The 17,383-nt window shown below is 37.5% G+C and overlaps 1 protein-coding gene across 1 annotated transcript; it reads right to left on the bottom strand.

Moving 5' to 3' along the window:
• Positions 1-106: 106 nt before the first annotated feature.
• FNDC7 (fibronectin type III domain containing 7) lies at positions 107-17,010 on the bottom strand. Its single transcript, XM_070939331.1, has 13 exons — positions 16,951-17,010; positions 15,572-15,590; positions 15,138-15,395; positions 12,662-12,916; positions 11,481-11,741; positions 10,626-10,883; positions 8,802-9,056; positions 7,929-8,186; positions 6,789-7,043; positions 5,229-5,483; positions 2,492-2,755; positions 1,169-1,198; positions 107-174 (listed from the first exon to the last, which is right to left on the bottom strand). Exons 1-13 carry the CDS (start codon positions 17,008-17,010, stop codon positions 107-109), a joined length of 2,496 nt encoding a protein of 831 aa, XP_070795432.1.
• Between the last annotated feature and the right edge of the window lie 373 nt (positions 17,011-17,383).

The raw sequence follows: 17,383 nt of genomic DNA, 5'->3' as shown, positions 1-17,383 counted from the left end.
CATCTGTTGAAACAAGTGATCCAAAAAAAGTACAGTGGAAGCTGGATATAGAATGAAAAGGCATAAAGAGCATTACATTCCAGTTCAAAGATAGTTTTAAATATTCTTACGGGATTGTTTCAGTTTTTTCACTCAGCACCTGATGCTGATCTGCACTTCTTCCTCTGTAAATCACTGAAAATTGTATTAAAATATACATTTAAATCCAATAATTAAGGTATTGAGTTTTTATATACTCTATCTCAATTTGACCCTTTATGAACAATGTTTATCTGGTGTTTTACTTTGTAATAGAAGTGCTAAGACCTTAATCTCTTTCAGGGCAATGGGTTTTTCCCTATTCAAGATAGGTAGGGATAATTTATATACTGTATAATGTTTATTTTTTGAAACAGTCCAAGTTCAATCTGCTTTTCTAATGCCCCAGGTAATATCCTAACACATTGTTTAAACTTGATTGCTTCTGAGTGCAAAACAATGTTTAGACAACGCAGTTCTAGTAATGTTGGATAGATCTCTTATGAGTGCAGAAAGTTTCAGATTTAAAATACTTTGCTACTTCTGGTAAGGATTAGTCATAAAGAAGGAAGGTAATTCCGAAAATTCACTTGAAAATTTAAAACTGAAATTATCTTCAGGGCAAGCCAAACTGGTAGCTTCATGGACACACTCCTTTTTTTATGAATAACAATATGGAAATGGTTTGCTATAACCACCTTTCTGAAATGCTTTTTCAACAGCCCTAGTCTCTCCGCTGTGTATTAATTAGGCCTTAACTTTTTGCGATCAATCAAATACAAGCAACCTCTGGCTTTGGTAATGGTTTTTGCTTCCTTCGGGGTTAAGTAACATGTCTTGAGGTTGGTTTAGGCAGAGTGCTTTCTTATCACATTTAGTTCATTCCCTTCAGCTACGTTTAGCAGTTTCAAGTGTTAAGATTTTAGTAACTTAAAGTTTGTAGTATACTGCATACCAAATTTCATGTAGTTCTGAACATAGATCGATAGACATTCTTGATTATGTATGTCTATGTAGAAAATACCAATGTTAAAACAGAAATTGTATCGGAGAGGATGAGTTTCTGATACAAATATCTAAATATCCAGTTAGTTGAAGCTTAACTTAAGAACACTAACTTAACCAAAATGTTCATTAAGAATCCACTTACCCATTCCTACTGAGTTTCCCGAACATGTCACTAGAAGAAAAATATGCAAATATAAGTATTTAAGAGAGCAAAACTTATCAAAAAGGTTACATTGGCTTATTAAAAAAAAAAAAAAAAAAGCTTAAAATTGCTGGATGAGTTTTATACAATGAAATCAATGTGTAACTTTATAAACTTGTAAATACATTCATATTTGAAACTAATCTAGGATAAAGCTGGGTAAGAGTTTAGTGGTTAAGATAGCAGCAGCCTAGAAAACAGGAGATAGTCCCGCCTTAGTCTCAAAGCCAGTTGGATGATGTTGGGCCAGTCACACCAACTTCCCCAGGAAGCAAGCAAACCTCATCGGAAAAACTTTGGCAAGAAAATTGTCCAGGCAGTCATCGGGAATCGATACTGACTTAAAATGTACATACATGCACTCAGAAACACTAGTAAATTTGAATCTTAGTTGAATAGAACATTAATTCTAAAATGCTAGTAGTTTTTCCAAAATTCTCATCAACAGTGTCACAAGCTTTCATGGACTAGATTAATGAGAAGCAAGTCTCTAGAATGAAAATGATGTATTACAAAATAATTGCTTCTACACCATGTAGAGAGTTCTCATGCTGTTAGTAGGCATCACAAAGATGGGCTGACAATCTGGCAATGATAATAGTGTACATGCCAGTCATTGTGTAAATCGGGTGTCCAACCTTGGCAACTTTTTTAAGACTTGTGGACTTCAACTGCCAGAATGCCCCAGCCAGACATCATCTTAAACCAGATTAATAATTTCTATGTACCGTATTTTTCAGAGTATAAGACGCACTGGACTATAAGACGCACCTACCTTTTTTGGTGAGGAAAACAAGAAAAAGAAATCTGCCTCTGCCTCCCAGCAATTTTGCTTCGTTGCAGCAAACAGCCTGGTTTACTTTCATTTTTGTTTTCAGCATAGCTTGATTAGCAGGAGAAAAAACAATCTGCTCCCAGCAATTTACCTCCTTGCAGCAAGCAGCAGAGGCCTCTGCAAAACAGCTGAGAGTCAGGAGGCTGATCCAGTCAATTTGTGCTAATTAGGCTGTGCTGAAGCTGAAATGAGCTGTTTCTTGCTGCTTATTGCAAGGAGGTAAATTGCTGTGAGGCAGAGGCCAAAGGGTGGGGGCCAGTGGGTGGCCGGAGCTACATTCGGTGTATAAGATGCACCTAAATTTTCACCCCCTTTTAGGGGGGGAAAAAGGTGTGTCCTATATTCCGAAAAATACAGTATTTTTATTTCTCTGCATATGCGGTCCCCCCAAATTTTTTTACTATTGCAATCCCTTTTAGGGTTTTTACCTGAATACATTTTCTTAGGACAAAATGCAAGCTTTGCTCTATTATGATCAATTAGTGGTGACACTGCCACCATATAGACGTCCCCACAGGGTATCTCGGTGATGTCACAGTATGTCAGGGCTCCAGTGGATATACAGGTGAAATTTCTTTTTGAGCCATATAGATTTGTGCTGTAATTTATTGACTCTTTTGAACTGCGCCAATATACTCTTATGCTATTGTTGCCCAGTCTGTATAATTTAACCCCAGATGGACAGCAAGCACCTAAGAGAAAATAAAATAAATTGCAGCTTTAGTGACTTAAAGGCACTGTTGAATACCTAAATTTCTTACCACTTATTGGCATTTAAAAGCATTCTATACAGATATCAGTGAAAACTTAAATGGTGTTCTGATACTGTTCTCGTTTCAGCAAAAGGAAGGAGGTAGGATTTTCATAATCTATATAATGTGTGTGTGTTTGGTTTTACAACTTTAGTATTTGTTTTGTGAACCCTGTCAGTTACCTATTGGTTCTTCAGTCAAGCAGGTCACTTTCAACCTCAGAAGGCTGGATTATACAGTATGTTGGAATTGATTAGTTTTATGACCATTAAATCATCATAAATAAGTGTTATAAGTGTTAGCAAAATGCAGCTAGTATAAAGTTTACACATGCCTTATTTGCAAGCCATAGAGGGGATGAGCTAACATTTTCAAAGGAGTTTAAAAGACTATTTTCCCCATTAATCCTGCCTGTCTCCCAAAATCCTAAAACTAAAGAAACAAGCCTGAAACCATTTCCTCCACCACAGCAATAACACCTCTGATCAAACTTTTTGCAGCCTCCAGAAAGCCAGTTTGGGGTAGCGGTTAAGGCACCAGGCTAGAAATTCTAGTCTCACTCTAGGTACAAATCCAGCTGAGTGACGTTGGGCTAATTATTCTCTCACAAATTACAAAGAAGGCAATGGTGAATCACTATCTTGCCAAGAAAAGTGCAGGGACCAGTCCAGGCAAGCACTAGGCTTACTTGACACATACACGAAGCCAGGACAGCAAACTGAAAAAGATTTCTTATTCCGCATAATCAGGCATCACATAGGCTGCAGATATAAAAATTGGATTAGTTACGTATGACATGTACCTATTTATTATGAGGGGACATAACAAGTAGAGTGTCATAACGAAAGAAAACTCATGAAGGCTTTCTTGCTCTTATAGATACTCCTCTAACTTCAACCACTAATTCAGTGACCAAATTTATGATGGTACTTGCAACAAATCCTCAAAGTTGCAACCGTCACAGCATCCCCATGGTCACATGATCATGTTTCAGGCACTGGCTCCCAATTACAACAGCTGCAGCATCCTGCTGTCACGTGATCACCATTTGTAACTTTCCCTTCCAAGCAAAGTCGATGGAGAAACTGGCAAGGAAGGTCGTAAACTACTCTCATCATATTTTACTCCAAGGAGCCCCACTAGAAGATCTCAGGGATCTCATACTCCATAGCATCCCCATGGACACTCAAGTTCTGTAGCATGCCTGCCCTTAGAGCTCTTCCATCTGCACTCTGTAGTACCCACCTGCAGCCTCCACCTGCCAGCCTATCCTCCCTAATGCCCCCTCCACAGCCTTATCATCCCACTGATGGCCCCCCACTATCAGACCTGTGTTCTCTAGTGCTCATCCAGCATCTTACCTGTGGCTCTCATCGGCCCCCAGCACTCCCTACCACCCATCTGAGGCCCTCATCAGTTCAACCGTACTTCCAAGCATCTGCCATAGAATCTGCAGACCACCCTATGGCACTCATGCGCACACACAGCCATACTCCACAACATCTGTCCATGGCACTTTTGTACCCCCACATGGGGGTGCTTGGGACTCTTGCCTCTTCCAATTTAATGGCCCACCCAGTACTGGGGTTACAATGGCAAGCAGAACTGCCAGGATTAGTGTCATGAAGTAATGTGATCATGTAACACTGCACATCATTAATATTGGAAATTCTGGTCCCAATTGCTGTTGTTACACGGAGATTATCTGCATTCTTGGATTTCCGTAAAAGTTACCAAAGACTTTGAATGGGACATAAGGGATTACATCGTGAGGGAATCTATGATGCTCCTATTCAGTTTGAACAATCCTCTCTATAACCACTTACACACGAAGTAGGACTGGCCTTGATGACAGCCTGGCTAGACGCTGAAGATCATTCTCTTCTGAAGTATCAATGATTCTCTAGAACAGGGGTCTACAACCTTAAACACTCAAAAAGCCATTTGGATCCGTTTCCCACAGAAAATAAAACACCGGGAGCCACAAAACCCTTCCCGTGCCTGACTATTTCTTGAGCGGCCACAATACTAACATATGTAAACATTTTCTTTTGAAACTTTTCTTTCCTTGGATTTATCCATGGTTGGCCTACTGGGGGTTGAAAAGCTCAATAAATCGCGTGCCGGCGGGTGTCACACATTGGCGGTTGTGATGCATATTTTGAGTGACAGGGAGCCGCAGCAGAGGGGTGAGAGAGCCACATGGGGCTCCAGAGCCGCAGGTTGCTGACCCCTGCTCTAGAAAAACAGGAGTTGAGAGGAGAGGATCCAGAAAGGCCATTTCTGTAAGTTCTTTTTCACTAACCGTTTTCAGATTTCAAGCCCATGAACATAAATTACTAATTGCATGCAAACATTCTTTTATATTCTCGTATTTCAACAACAGTTTTAATCAGCAATTTCACATACTTACTAGAAGAAAATCCGTTGTATATGCAATCAGAGATCAAACCCGTTTCACTAACTGCTTTGACAGTTACAGTGTAGTTAGTTCCACAAATAATGCACCCCAGGAGACAAGAGGTTTGGAGAGTATGACACCGGGCTTGTCTTTGGTCTGATTCCAAAATGGTTATGTATGTCTTTGCACCAGTCCCAGGAGACCAGCTGATATTGGTTACAGATTGTGTCACTTGAGTTACTAAAAGATCAGCTGGGCAGCAAGGATCTTGAAAAAAAAGAAGAAAATGTTTAGCATTTGATACTAGCCTTCTTTTAAATACTGTACAGACAGCCATGTTCTTAAGGGGTGACTAAAGTATTTTAGCAACTTTGGCAATAGATGCTATTTATGCTGATAAAATGTCAGTAACATGGATAACAGATCTATCACGTCTTGTGTAACATACATCTTCCTATAAATATTTCAATACTACTTGAGAAAAAAATGGCACTGGTAATCCTTGATTTACCACAGTTCATTTAGTGACCGTTCAATGTTACAACGGCCCTGAAAAAAGTGTCTTAGGACCATTTTTTACGCTTATGACTGTTGCAGCATCTCCAAAGTCATGTGATCAAAATTCAGATGCTTTGCAACTGACTCATAGTTATGACAGTTGTAGGGATCATCTTTTGTGACCATCTGACAAGCAAAATCAATGGGGAAGCCAGATTCACTTAACAATTGTGGCAAGAAAAGTTGCAAAATAGGGCAAAATTCCTTTAATGTCTCACTTAGCAACAGAAATTTTGGGCTAAATTGTGGTCATAAATTGAGGATTACTGTATTGTTGCTGGTGGCTTTATTTCAGAATTATACATCTACAGTATGTCAGGTGGAGCTACATTCTCTGTTTAAGAACAAGTTTGTGTTCTTATAGTCCTTCTACAACCAGTTTGGTGCTGGACAACCACATTATATCTATGGTATGGGGGCCCTTTATAATTTTGGCCTACAAACCAGTTGTGGTGCTGTTTAAAGCAAGGGGGGGGATGATGTTTGTAATAAGTGCATACTGCACACTGGTGACTTCAGTTGTATTATTGCAATACTTTCCTTCGTATAGTCAAGGCTATAGTTTTCCCAGTTGCAATGTATGGTTGTGAAAGTTGGACCATAAGAAAGGCTGAGTGTCAAAGAATTGAGGCCTTTGAACTATGGTGCTGGAGAAGACTCCTGTGAGTCCCTTGGACTGCAAGGCAATCAAACCGGTCAGTCCTAGGGGAGATCAACCCTGACTGCTCTTTAGAAGGCTAGATCCTGAAGATGAAACTCAAATACTTTGGCCACCTAATGAGAAGGAAGGACTCACTGGAGAAGAGCCTAATGCTGGGAAAGATTGAGGGCAAAGGAAGAATGGGACAACAGAGAACGAGGTGGCTGGATGGAGTCACTGAAGCAATAGGCTTGAGCTTAAATGGACTCCAGAGGATGGTAGAGGACAGGAAGGCCTGGAGAAACGTTGTCCATGGGGTCACGATGGGTCGGACACAAGTTCACAACTAATAACAACAAAAATACTTTCCTTACCTGTCTCTAATGGGACACTGTAACTAGGCAAACTGTATCCTGCTTCTGTACTTGCTACAGCATTGATAAAAAACAGGGACCCACACGGAAGGTTATGGATAGAGCATGAATTTCCAGAACTTGTGCAATACCACTTTCCTGCTTCTCCTTTTACTGTGACAGTATACATTGCTCCATCACTACGGGCATGCCAATACACACTAATTATAGGAAGAGTGTCCTTTGAGATGTTTAATATTTCTGGGCTACACGGAGCTGAAAGGTTATAGAAAGAGCAGAGAAAACACCACATTCTTATTTGTGACATATACTGTATTAAAAGAGCATTATAACATCAGCAATTTTACTGAAAGTCCAATAATACAACAGTGGAAACACACATACTGCAAAATGTCCTCTCTCTGCAACCATGTTCTTTCAAATTTTTATTTGAAATTTCAAAATAATAATTTTCAATATTTTCTTAAGAGATTGTGTGGCATAAACTTCTCTAATATTTATTTATTGTATTTTATTAGATTCAACAAAAATAATTGTCAGTAGTTTACAACAAATCCCAAATGATCATTGGTGTCATGAACTGTGTATTACCAAAAGCTAAGCAGAATTTGGTCAAACTTGTGAAGGAGATCAAGGCTGTAGGCTAGACTGGCATGTTTTTAAAAAAAGACCAATGGCCAAATTCACTTCTATAGTGTCACCAAGAATATTATGTAGACATATCTATGGAGATTTTAAGAATCCAGCCTGACCTGAAGAATACTTTACTTAATGAAAATAATGTAATCAAGTGCTTAACTATATTGATACTATATTATTAGAGCCAAAATAAAACAAAGAAAAATTAGCCAACATTCCTTTGCTGTAATTGTGCTTAACAGACAATAAGAAACAGTTACTATAGGGAAAAACAATACCCAAATTTTCAAAAGAAATGCAAAGCAGTTTTATTTTAGTTGTTCTCTTGGATATTCCCCCCTCTCAAAAGTACTTTGAAGTGTGATAAATGTACGTATAGTCATTTTCTTCTGCCACTTCCAACATGGACATCATAAGATAGCAAATATTAGTTTATTTTCAAGTCTCATTTCCTCTTATTATAATTGATGTCTTGCTCTAAAATAAAGGCTAGAGTCATACCTGTTGTCACTTGTTTAGGTTCACATGACATATTGCTGCCTCTGATTTCACTGAATGAATAGACTGTGATATTGTACTGAGTGCTGCATTCAAGGGCAGAGAAGGTACACGTTGTGGCAGTATCATGGCATAGTAACTCACTGGTCAGGGCAACAGCTTTGGTTTCATACATTTCAGCACCACGGACAGGAGACCAGATAATCTGAACCGTGTCACTAGACACAAAGACTGGGCTAAAATTACTAGGACAGCAAGGTGCTAAAAGGAAGGAAAAAAAAAGAAGGCAGGGTTGGGATTAAGACAATACTAAAAAATAATAAAGCAAATTATTGCAATGCAAACATCCCAAATAAGGATTTAGTCATGGGTTCTTATGTTGTAATATTATGATAGAAGAAATAATTGCTGAACAACTCTTGGGTACTTCAGCACCACTATTCCAAGTGGCAATGGTCCTACTGTTGGGTCATCAAGGATCTTCTAATATAAAAAGCCATCCAATCATAACTGGAAGTAGGCATTTCAGTAGTCTGATTTCCTGAAGACATTTCAGGACCAGTCTACTTCTTGCTTTTAACCCAGGCCATATGATCAGTACTGTAATCAAGAGATGATTCCTCCAGAACTAAAAACCTCAACAAGAGGGAAAGAATAATTGCTCATCCTTGAATTAAAACCAGGTTGACACCAGCCTGGTTCTTTCATCTAAACAATTCATTCCTCAGGCAGAGATGGAATTGTTTCTGTACTGCTTAACACCATTACAGATGAAAACTTGTCACTGGCCATGACAGTCATGTAATTATTGCCCTTATCATTTATTAAAGCAATTGCTAACTTTGTGCAAATATACAGAAATAAACTGACCCTTACCTGTAGTATAGTTAAATATGTCACCTAAAGGGCTCTGACCGGCCTTGTTATAGGCAAAGACACTAATGAAATAGGTGAAGCCACAATCTGATTGGAAAAGGCATCGGGTACATGATGTGTTGCAGTGCACCTCCAAGCCATCATCACTTTTCACAAAAGCCACATAATAATCACCAAGGTCAACATCTGACCATAACACAGCCAAACTGCCTGGTTCCTTCTCCTCAATGGTTATACATTCCGGAGCACAAGGGACTGTAAAGATTTTAACAAAACTCTCTTTAACTTTTCTCATACGAAACAAAACTCAGGACAATAACAACTGCAGCAACTTTTACAATTGCCAACAATGTGATGTTTGAAAAATGTTCATCTGTTGCATGTGATATGACGTAATTTTGTAGAACATCTGCTTTTATCGGTCCACCTGTACTAAAGATGCCAATCACTGTTGTAGCTCAGTCTAAAGCCAAAGAATATGACAAAAAAAATCAGTCCATGTTGCATAACTTACACAGCAAATGTCAGAAATGGTCTTTAATCAATCAGAATAGAGCTGGAAGGGACCTTGGAGCAGGGGTGTTATTCAGCAGGTTGTGACAGGTTCTGGAGAACCGGTAGCAGAAATTTTGAGTAGTTCGGAGAATCTGCAAATACCACCTCTGGCTGGCCCCAGAGTGAGATGGGAGTGGAGATTTTGCAATATCCTTCCCCCAGGAGTGGGGAGGGAATGGGGATTTTGCAGTATGCTTCCCCTGGAGTGGGTTGGGAATGGAGATTTTGCAGTATCCGTCCCCTGCCATGCCCACCAAGCCACACTACATCCACCAAGCCACACCACGCCCACCGAGCCACACCCACAGAACCAGTAGTAAAAAAATTTGAATTCCACCACTGCCTTGGAGGTCTTCTCTAAACTAACCCCATGTTCAAGCAGGGAACCCTATACAATTTGAGACAAGTGGCTGTCCAGTCTCTTCTTAAAAACCTCCAGTGGTGAAGCATGCACAATTTCTGAAGGCAAGCTGTTCCACTGGTTACTTGTTTTCATTGTTAGGAAGTTTCTCTTTAATTCTAGGTTGCTTTTCTCCTTTACGGAGCATAGTGCCTGCTATATCTAGCAGCAGTAACACCTCCACTCACAAGCACATGGACAAATACTAATCAGATCTATAAGTACATGTTATCAATATGTTTTTATACTATCAAGTAATTTTTGTTTTAAAATAATTTTATTAAGCAGATGTCAGTATTGCACTCTTGTAGATTTTGGAGGAAATTATTCTTGCATATGATCTAAAATGGAGATCTCCAACTTTGGCAACTTTAAAATTTGTGGACTTCAACTCCCAGAATTCCTCAGCCAGCCATGCTGACTGAGAAATTCTGGGAGTTGAAATAAAATCTTAAAAGTAGCCTAGGTTGGAGACCCCGGATCTAAAAGACTAACATTACTAAACAAGAAACCGAGAGACTATGAATTCTTGTCCTGTTTTAGGCAGGAAGTCAGTTGGGTAACTATGTACCAGTTACATTCTCTAGTGTCTAAGAAGGAGATGGCAAACTATTTCTGAAAATGCTACCAAGATTTGTCCAGGCAATTGCCAGTACTCAAGATTGATATACACACACACAAACACAAAATATCTAAAGAACTAGCTGAACTAAAAGGAGTGGAGGCAGCTCATAAAACAAGCCTTGCAATCTTATAAGAAAGACAGTTCAATATTTTGGATATTTTATTTCCATAAAAATAGTCCATGTGTCTTTCTGTCTTATATTCCTCTGTGTGCTATAATTTTTGGATTGTGCATGTTCACCTACCAGTTTTGAAAATCACAGCCTCTGAGGGGTTGCTAGAACCAGCTTCATTGCTTGCTATAACCACCAGGGAATACTCAGCCCCACACTCCAACGATGAGATAGTGCAGGAAATGGAAATAGAACTACAGTTTCGTTTGGAACTGTTGCTATAGGCTGCAATGCTGTAACTGGAAGCTCCTTCTGTCGGCATATAAGAAACCATTGCTCCCAAAGACCCACTGTCAAAGACCACTTGAACGTCTCCTGGTGCATGAGGCCCTGGAATACAGTTTTAACAACATCCCACTGTCATTTGAATGGAAACAAAACCAAAAAGAGCTTTTAATCAAAACTATCATCAAAACTGTATAATCTGCTTCAACCATCACACTAAAGTTATGGTACAGTATGTTCCCTTCTGGTTTAGTTTATAACAATTGTCAAATCTTGGTTTACGGTTTGGCTTACTGTGGGAAGCTTATTTAACTTAACATTGTTAAGCAAATTCTCACTCTATGTGAGGTATAAATCTATATGAATGCTTACCTTTGCTATATGAATAGCAAAGGTGTTTGCAATGAAGAAACCAAGGTAGCCAAAATGGCAACATCAGCTCCCTGATGTTTGGTGATAATTTTGCTTAAATTGCCCAATTTGAAGATCAGTTGTAAAAACTGTTTATATTTTCACTCTTTATCATCTACAACAGTCCATGGTATTAACACTTCAAAGAAAGCAGTAACATTGAAAATGCAATGGTTATTCAAGTATTGTTGCTACTAAATCCATGGGCAATAAACAAAAATCTTTTTCTTTAATCATTATGATATTTATTGAAATTCAATTGTTCCTTGCAAAAACATGCTGGCTTCTTACTTGTTCTTTGATTGTAGGTAAAATCATCTCCAGGTATCCCATTAATATCCCATGCATATACCTTGATGGTATAGAGAGTTCCTGGATCTAAACTGAAAAATGTCAAGGAGTTGTTGGTGGTATTTTCTTTTAACATGTTACCCAAACCATCTGATCTTATGATAGACACAGAGAATCCAACAGCCATATATACAGCATTCCAGCTAACCACAATGTTGCTACAACTCAGAGAATTTGCTATCAGCATAGGAGCAGCGAGCACTGTAAATGTGAAAATACAGATTAGATTTAGTGAGTTCTGGTACATGGGTAAATGGAGGTGAAATCAGGCAACATATCAGTCTAAGTCAATAATGGTAGTGATGTTTCTTAGATAATGTTTGTATACTATTGGCATACATATCCTAACACAGCAATATGCAGTTGTCTACCGTAAAAATACATCTGTTATAAATATCTATAAAACTCATATTTCCTCCTACAATTCATGGACACAAGGGTTCAATATTTTTATGGATCCTAATTCTTTAGTAGACAATAATAGATGATGGGAAAGTGTCAAATTGGAAAACATATTCTGTAAAGTGCTTAAGTCAACACTAAGTACAAATAAACTGGCAGCTAATACACCTGGCCCAAGCTAGTCTATAGTATTGTTTAACAGTACAATTTGCACCAAATGAAATTTCTAAATCTTTTCAAGAGAAGTCCTAGATGGTGTGCATTACTATATTCCATTACTGAAGGTCAGAACGTTATGTAGTATAAATTTTCCAGCGTGAAATGAACACATCAGATAAGTAAATATTCCTAGCCGGTTGATAGGTTACTTGTAGTAGATTTCTTAAATTAACCCCTTAATCGGAAAACTGCATTGATATTTTTATTGGCTATGCAGCACTTTGGATTCAAGACAAAAAGTACATATGCTACCTGACTGCAACTCTTTAAAGCAACTGTATCATTTCCTTTTACATGCCCACCCTCTGAAGTTATAGCACCAGTCCAGGAAACAATATATTTGTTCTGATGACTAGCATTAGAGAAACATTCCCATGCATTATGTAGAATTTACTGTGTCTTCCTCCATATCCAAACCTTTGCACAGTCCTACTTTTGGTTGCAGAAATCACTTTAATATTTAATAACTTGCATAGTGTCTGAATAAAATCAAAAAGTACCTGTCTTTGCTTTCTTTGAAGGGGAAGGCTGACTTCTTCCTCCTGTGTTTATAGATCGAATTGTGATTTTATACAGCGTAGCGGCCTTCAATCCTGTCACAGTCCCTGGTGAATTTGTGACTATTGTTTCAATGAACATCTCTCCGTCCTGTGCTGTCAGAAGATAATTGGATGCCCCAGTGACAGCTGCCCATTCCACTGTGATACTGGTACTCAACTTTGAATAGGCTTGGTCAATTATGGGAATCTCAGGAGCTTCAACAAAGGGAGGAGAACCTCAATCATTTCAAAATCAAGACACGTCATACTGAAAGTTGCTGAATGTGAATGTTTCTTTCAAAGATAGGAACTCTGAAAGCTTGGATGCCTTTACTCTGTTCATAATATGTGTTTTCTTATCAGTATCTGATTCCAGAAACATAATAGAAGACCACACTGGGGACAGTACAGATAGTCCTCGGCTTATGATCACAATTGAAACCAGAATTTCCATTGCTAAGCAAGGTGGTTGTTAAATGAATTGTGCCAGGTTTTACAGCCTTTTCTGTCATGGTTAAGCAAATCATGCCATTGTTACATCAACAGCATGGTCATTAAGTGAATCCAGCTTCCCCCATTGACTTTGCTTGTCAGAAGCAAACTGGGAAGTCACAATTGGTTATCACATGATCTTGGGACACTCCAATTTGCCTCCAGAAGTTGTAAGTGCTCCAACACTGGAAGTTTTTAAGAAGAGATTGGATAACCATTTGTCTGAAACGGTATAGGCCGTTTCCTGCCTAAGCAGGGGGTTGGACTAGAAGACCTCCAAGGACCCTTCCAACTCTGTTATTCTATTCTATTCAACCATCCAAGCACCTAAATTTTGATCCTGTAACTATAGGGATGCTGTGAAGGTTGTAAGAGTGAGTATTGGTTGTAAGCTACTTTTTTCAGTGCCACTATAACCAGTTGCTAAATGAGGATTACCTGTATACAGTTGTAAGTCGAGGACTACCTGTATATGAAAACTTTTTCTGAATAGAGAAAAAATTATAGGCAGGGGAAGAGAGAATTCAGGAAGGAAATGACAGGAAAAAAGAAAAAGAAACTGCATTCTCAGTCAGCAATTTCACAATAAATGGGGTTTCAGAAACCTTGGCAATTTTCCTGGAGCTGTTCTAATGCAAGAAAGGTGAATTCTTTTTGAACAATATTTCCCTTGTATTTCCCCTAAGCCAGTACATTCTTTCATTCAGTGCTTACTAACTAGCTATTCAGATACACACACACACACAAATTTTTTTGCAAGGATGCTTATTTAACAAAAGTTTGCGCTAGTAAGAAATTATTCAGAAAAAGGAAGTATAGTAGCGGAAATAGCATGTCTTTACTTTCTACTTCACTGCAAGTATTTTTTTTCAAAAACACATTTAAATTTTCTGTTCACAAAATAAAGACCTGTGGGAAAGTAAAACTCAGAACACAGTGTTTCATTTTATTTCATTACAGAAATCCTCTATGGGTTTAACTGTTTTATTGTACACTTCTCTAATTAAACACAGAGATGAATATATCTCAAAGAATACAGTGGATGCTTTGTCATCGGGATTCCAAATTGAAGCGGCTAATTGCCTGATGAATTGTAAGAAGTCCAGGAGAAAGGATTGGAAAGGATGAATCAAATACACTCCAATGACACACTTAACCCAAGGTTAACTAAACACAACTTTTACAGTTTATAGTAAATTGTAAGCTAACCACCCAGACCCTAATTGGCTAATTTTTCATTGGCCTAGTTTGTGATTCAGAATAAGAAAAACCTAGTTTGTGAAATGCAGTTGATAGGATTAGCTGATACAATTTTTCATCAACCCCCATTATAATGGAATGTGTGAATGACCTTGAAGGACGAAGGGAAGAAATGCTGCCTAGGAAACAATCAGACAAAAAAGACAGAGGCCTCATGAAGTACTGAAGCAGTTAGAGAAAGAAATTTAGGAAGGACCCAGCCTAATTGTTCAGATAGTGAGAAGTTTGTACCTTCAGACTTAAAAGATTCTGTTAATGTAGCCTTACAATAAAATAGTATTAGTTATCTAGTAATGTTTCCTGTGTGGTTTACCCAGAAAGGCTGACACCCATTAGCATTAAGAAGATAGATCTAAAAGGAAAATTTGTGGGAGGAATAGAAGTGTACAATTTGTGTACAATTTATACAATGAAGTTGTCCAGTTTATTTCCATTTGTTCATAGTGAAAGGAAGATGGATTCATAGTCGCACAGTAGAGCCCAATTCTTGGACTTCTGAAGGGAGGGCTAAATCAAGATCAAAGAGAGTCCTTTAACTAGTTAAGACTGCTGATCCGTGCATATCACGATTGATCGCACAAACCTTTTTCAATGTGGCACTCTGCAGATATCCTGGGAAATAGGAATATAATTCCCACAATTCCCAGTCACCCAATTCTCATTTTTCAAACTATCTGGTACTAACCTGTTAACTGCTTTATGAGTGATTCAGCTAGTATAACCCCATTTTTATCAACAGCATCCACCATTACAGTGTAAACTATGTTGGGGGCCAGTGATGACAAAGTACCTACAAGTGTAACATCACTGAAATGGCCCATCAGAGTATGACCCAAAGTGTTGACAGGGGTTGCTGTGACTCTGTACAAAGAGGCACCTGGAAATTTAGGCCAACGAAGAGAAACAGTTCTTGATGTCACATCATAAACAGATACTGTGAAACCTGCAAAACAGATACAAAAGTCATGTTCAGTTTTCCCCACTTTCCTGGTTACAATTTAGAAAATATCCAAATGCAATGCAAGTCCTTCAATTATTAAGTTCTAAAAGCATTTGCAAAAATGTACATTTTTAATATATATTTTTTTAATGGCATTTTTTTTAAAAAAAATTTTTTACCTGTGCCAGCAGAAATAATCTGTAAAGAAAGATTTGGAAAATTAGTAACAGAAACAAGCACTGAGATATTTACCTTAAAAATAAAATATAATGGCAGAATAACTAGGAATTTTCACTGAAGTACTGGACATCTGAATGTTTTCAATAGGAGTTACTCCCTACTTATGAATTTTAAGTTTTCAATATTATGCACATAAGAGTCTATTAAAAGAGCCTTCATGTCTACATATAAATCTCTATTTAAAATCTCTTTACATCTAAATAATAATAATAATAATAATAATAATAATAATAATAATAATAATACTGTTGACTAATTAAATAATATGATAATCACAAAGCTATGAAAGAAATGGGCTAGTATTCAAAAGTTCATATTACTAATGAATCTTCCCTTTCAAAATCTGTCTGTTATTCTAGAAGGGAAAGTTTCCAGTTGCTGACACACAGATATGTGAAACCCAAACACAATCCTACCATTTTTCCTAGAAGATCTGAATGCAAACCCCCAAATCTAGTAAGAGAATTCCAAATATTCATTCTATCCCATGTTCCTGTTATGGCCACAATTGTCATATGCATTATGGTGCTTTAAGGGATATAATTTGTTTTGTATGACTTGTTGTTGTCCACCAGCCATAACTGGATCCAAGCCAAAATGTTTATCTCGTTAAGATCTCTAGGCCACTCCGTTGATAAGTTAAACTTGCTCTTTAGACCAATTGACACTTGCAAACACAAAAATATATTACACAGTTGAGGCAGCCAGGCTTAATTCACGAAACCTCATTGCTAAATAGTTATGCATTGGATTGAATTGCTGATTTATTTCTGAATAGCTGTGTCAATAGATCACACCAAAATAATATACTAGGGAATAAATTGAACTGAGCTCAAGCTTTTAAATAAGCACAGAATACAGGAATCATAAAACTCATTTTTGGGCTAACAACTATATTACAGCTCTAAAGAAATAATAAGGTTAAAGTGAGTTTTTCATTTTTTTAAAAAAGGATGTCTTTTAAATTATAAATTGAGTTTAAAAAATTATAATAAAGGTACATTTTCATCCTGCACTATCTCATAAAAATGAAACACCCAATGCTGCTACGCAAATAAATAATTGAGCAATAAGATGAAAATGTTAATGTATTGTAAAACATTTCTGCATTTGAGATTGCATATAGTCTAAAGTCTAAATCAATTAAGACTAACTATTGATCTTAACCTAAAATAGTTTTTAAAAACCAGCATCATTTCAGAATTTTAAAAGTTTCATAAATGAAAAGAAAATGTAGAAAATATTAAGACTGAAAGTGTTTTTAAAAAACAGCAAGTAATTCCTGGAAGAGTTTAAGAAATAAACAAGACAAACTCACCATTTTAAAACTTATCAGAAACAATCCAGAAGAAAGGAACAGTTTACAGCCTCCACACATCGTACCTACTTTTCTCACCAACAGAATGAAATTACCACTTAGAAAAGAATTCACCTTCTAAGAAAGTTATCAGTTGGCTTCAGCATCCAGGTTTGTAGCTCCTCCTCCAGTTACAAGTAGCTTGTAAAAATTGTACAGAATAAATCTACATCTATTCAGGTAAAGATATTTCTTTTCTTTTTTTAACATTATGGGATGCATACATAAAATCTAACATCTTACATAGTAACATATTAGCCCATAAATTGCTTTCTCAAAAGTTAGTTCTGACAATATATTGAAGACCAACATGAATAAAACAGATCTGTTCACAAGTTACTCTACTCAGGTGAAATATACAATAGGGAACTATATACCTATTAAAGATGAATGC

The sequence above is a fragment of the Pituophis catenifer genome, unplaced genomic scaffold (assembly GCF_029215685.1).
Source record: "Pituophis catenifer annectens isolate HBS135680 unplaced genomic scaffold, rPitCat1.0.hap2 SCAF_3, whole genome shotgun sequence".
Lineage (NCBI taxonomy): Eukaryota > Metazoa > Chordata > Lepidosauria > Squamata > Colubridae > Pituophis > Pituophis catenifer.
The sequence above is the reverse complement of the archived record's forward strand: the minus strand, read 5'-3'. Positions and strand labels throughout refer to the sequence as shown.

Bases quoted from the DNA above. Each gene is read 5' to 3' on its own strand.
- FNDC7 (XM_070939331.1), bottom strand. From the start codon at position 17,010: ATGTGTGGAGGCTGTAAACTGTTCCTTTCTTCTGGATTGTTTCTGATA. The intron at 8,187-8,801 runs GTAAGGGTCAGT...CCTTCCTTTTAG, and splicing joins CATATTTAACTATACTACAG to CACCTTGCTGTCCTAGTAAT. The intron at 5,484-6,788 runs GTAAGGAAAGTA...TTTTTTTTCAAG, and splicing joins CAGTGTCCCATTAGAGACAG to ATCCTTGCTGCCCAGCTGAT.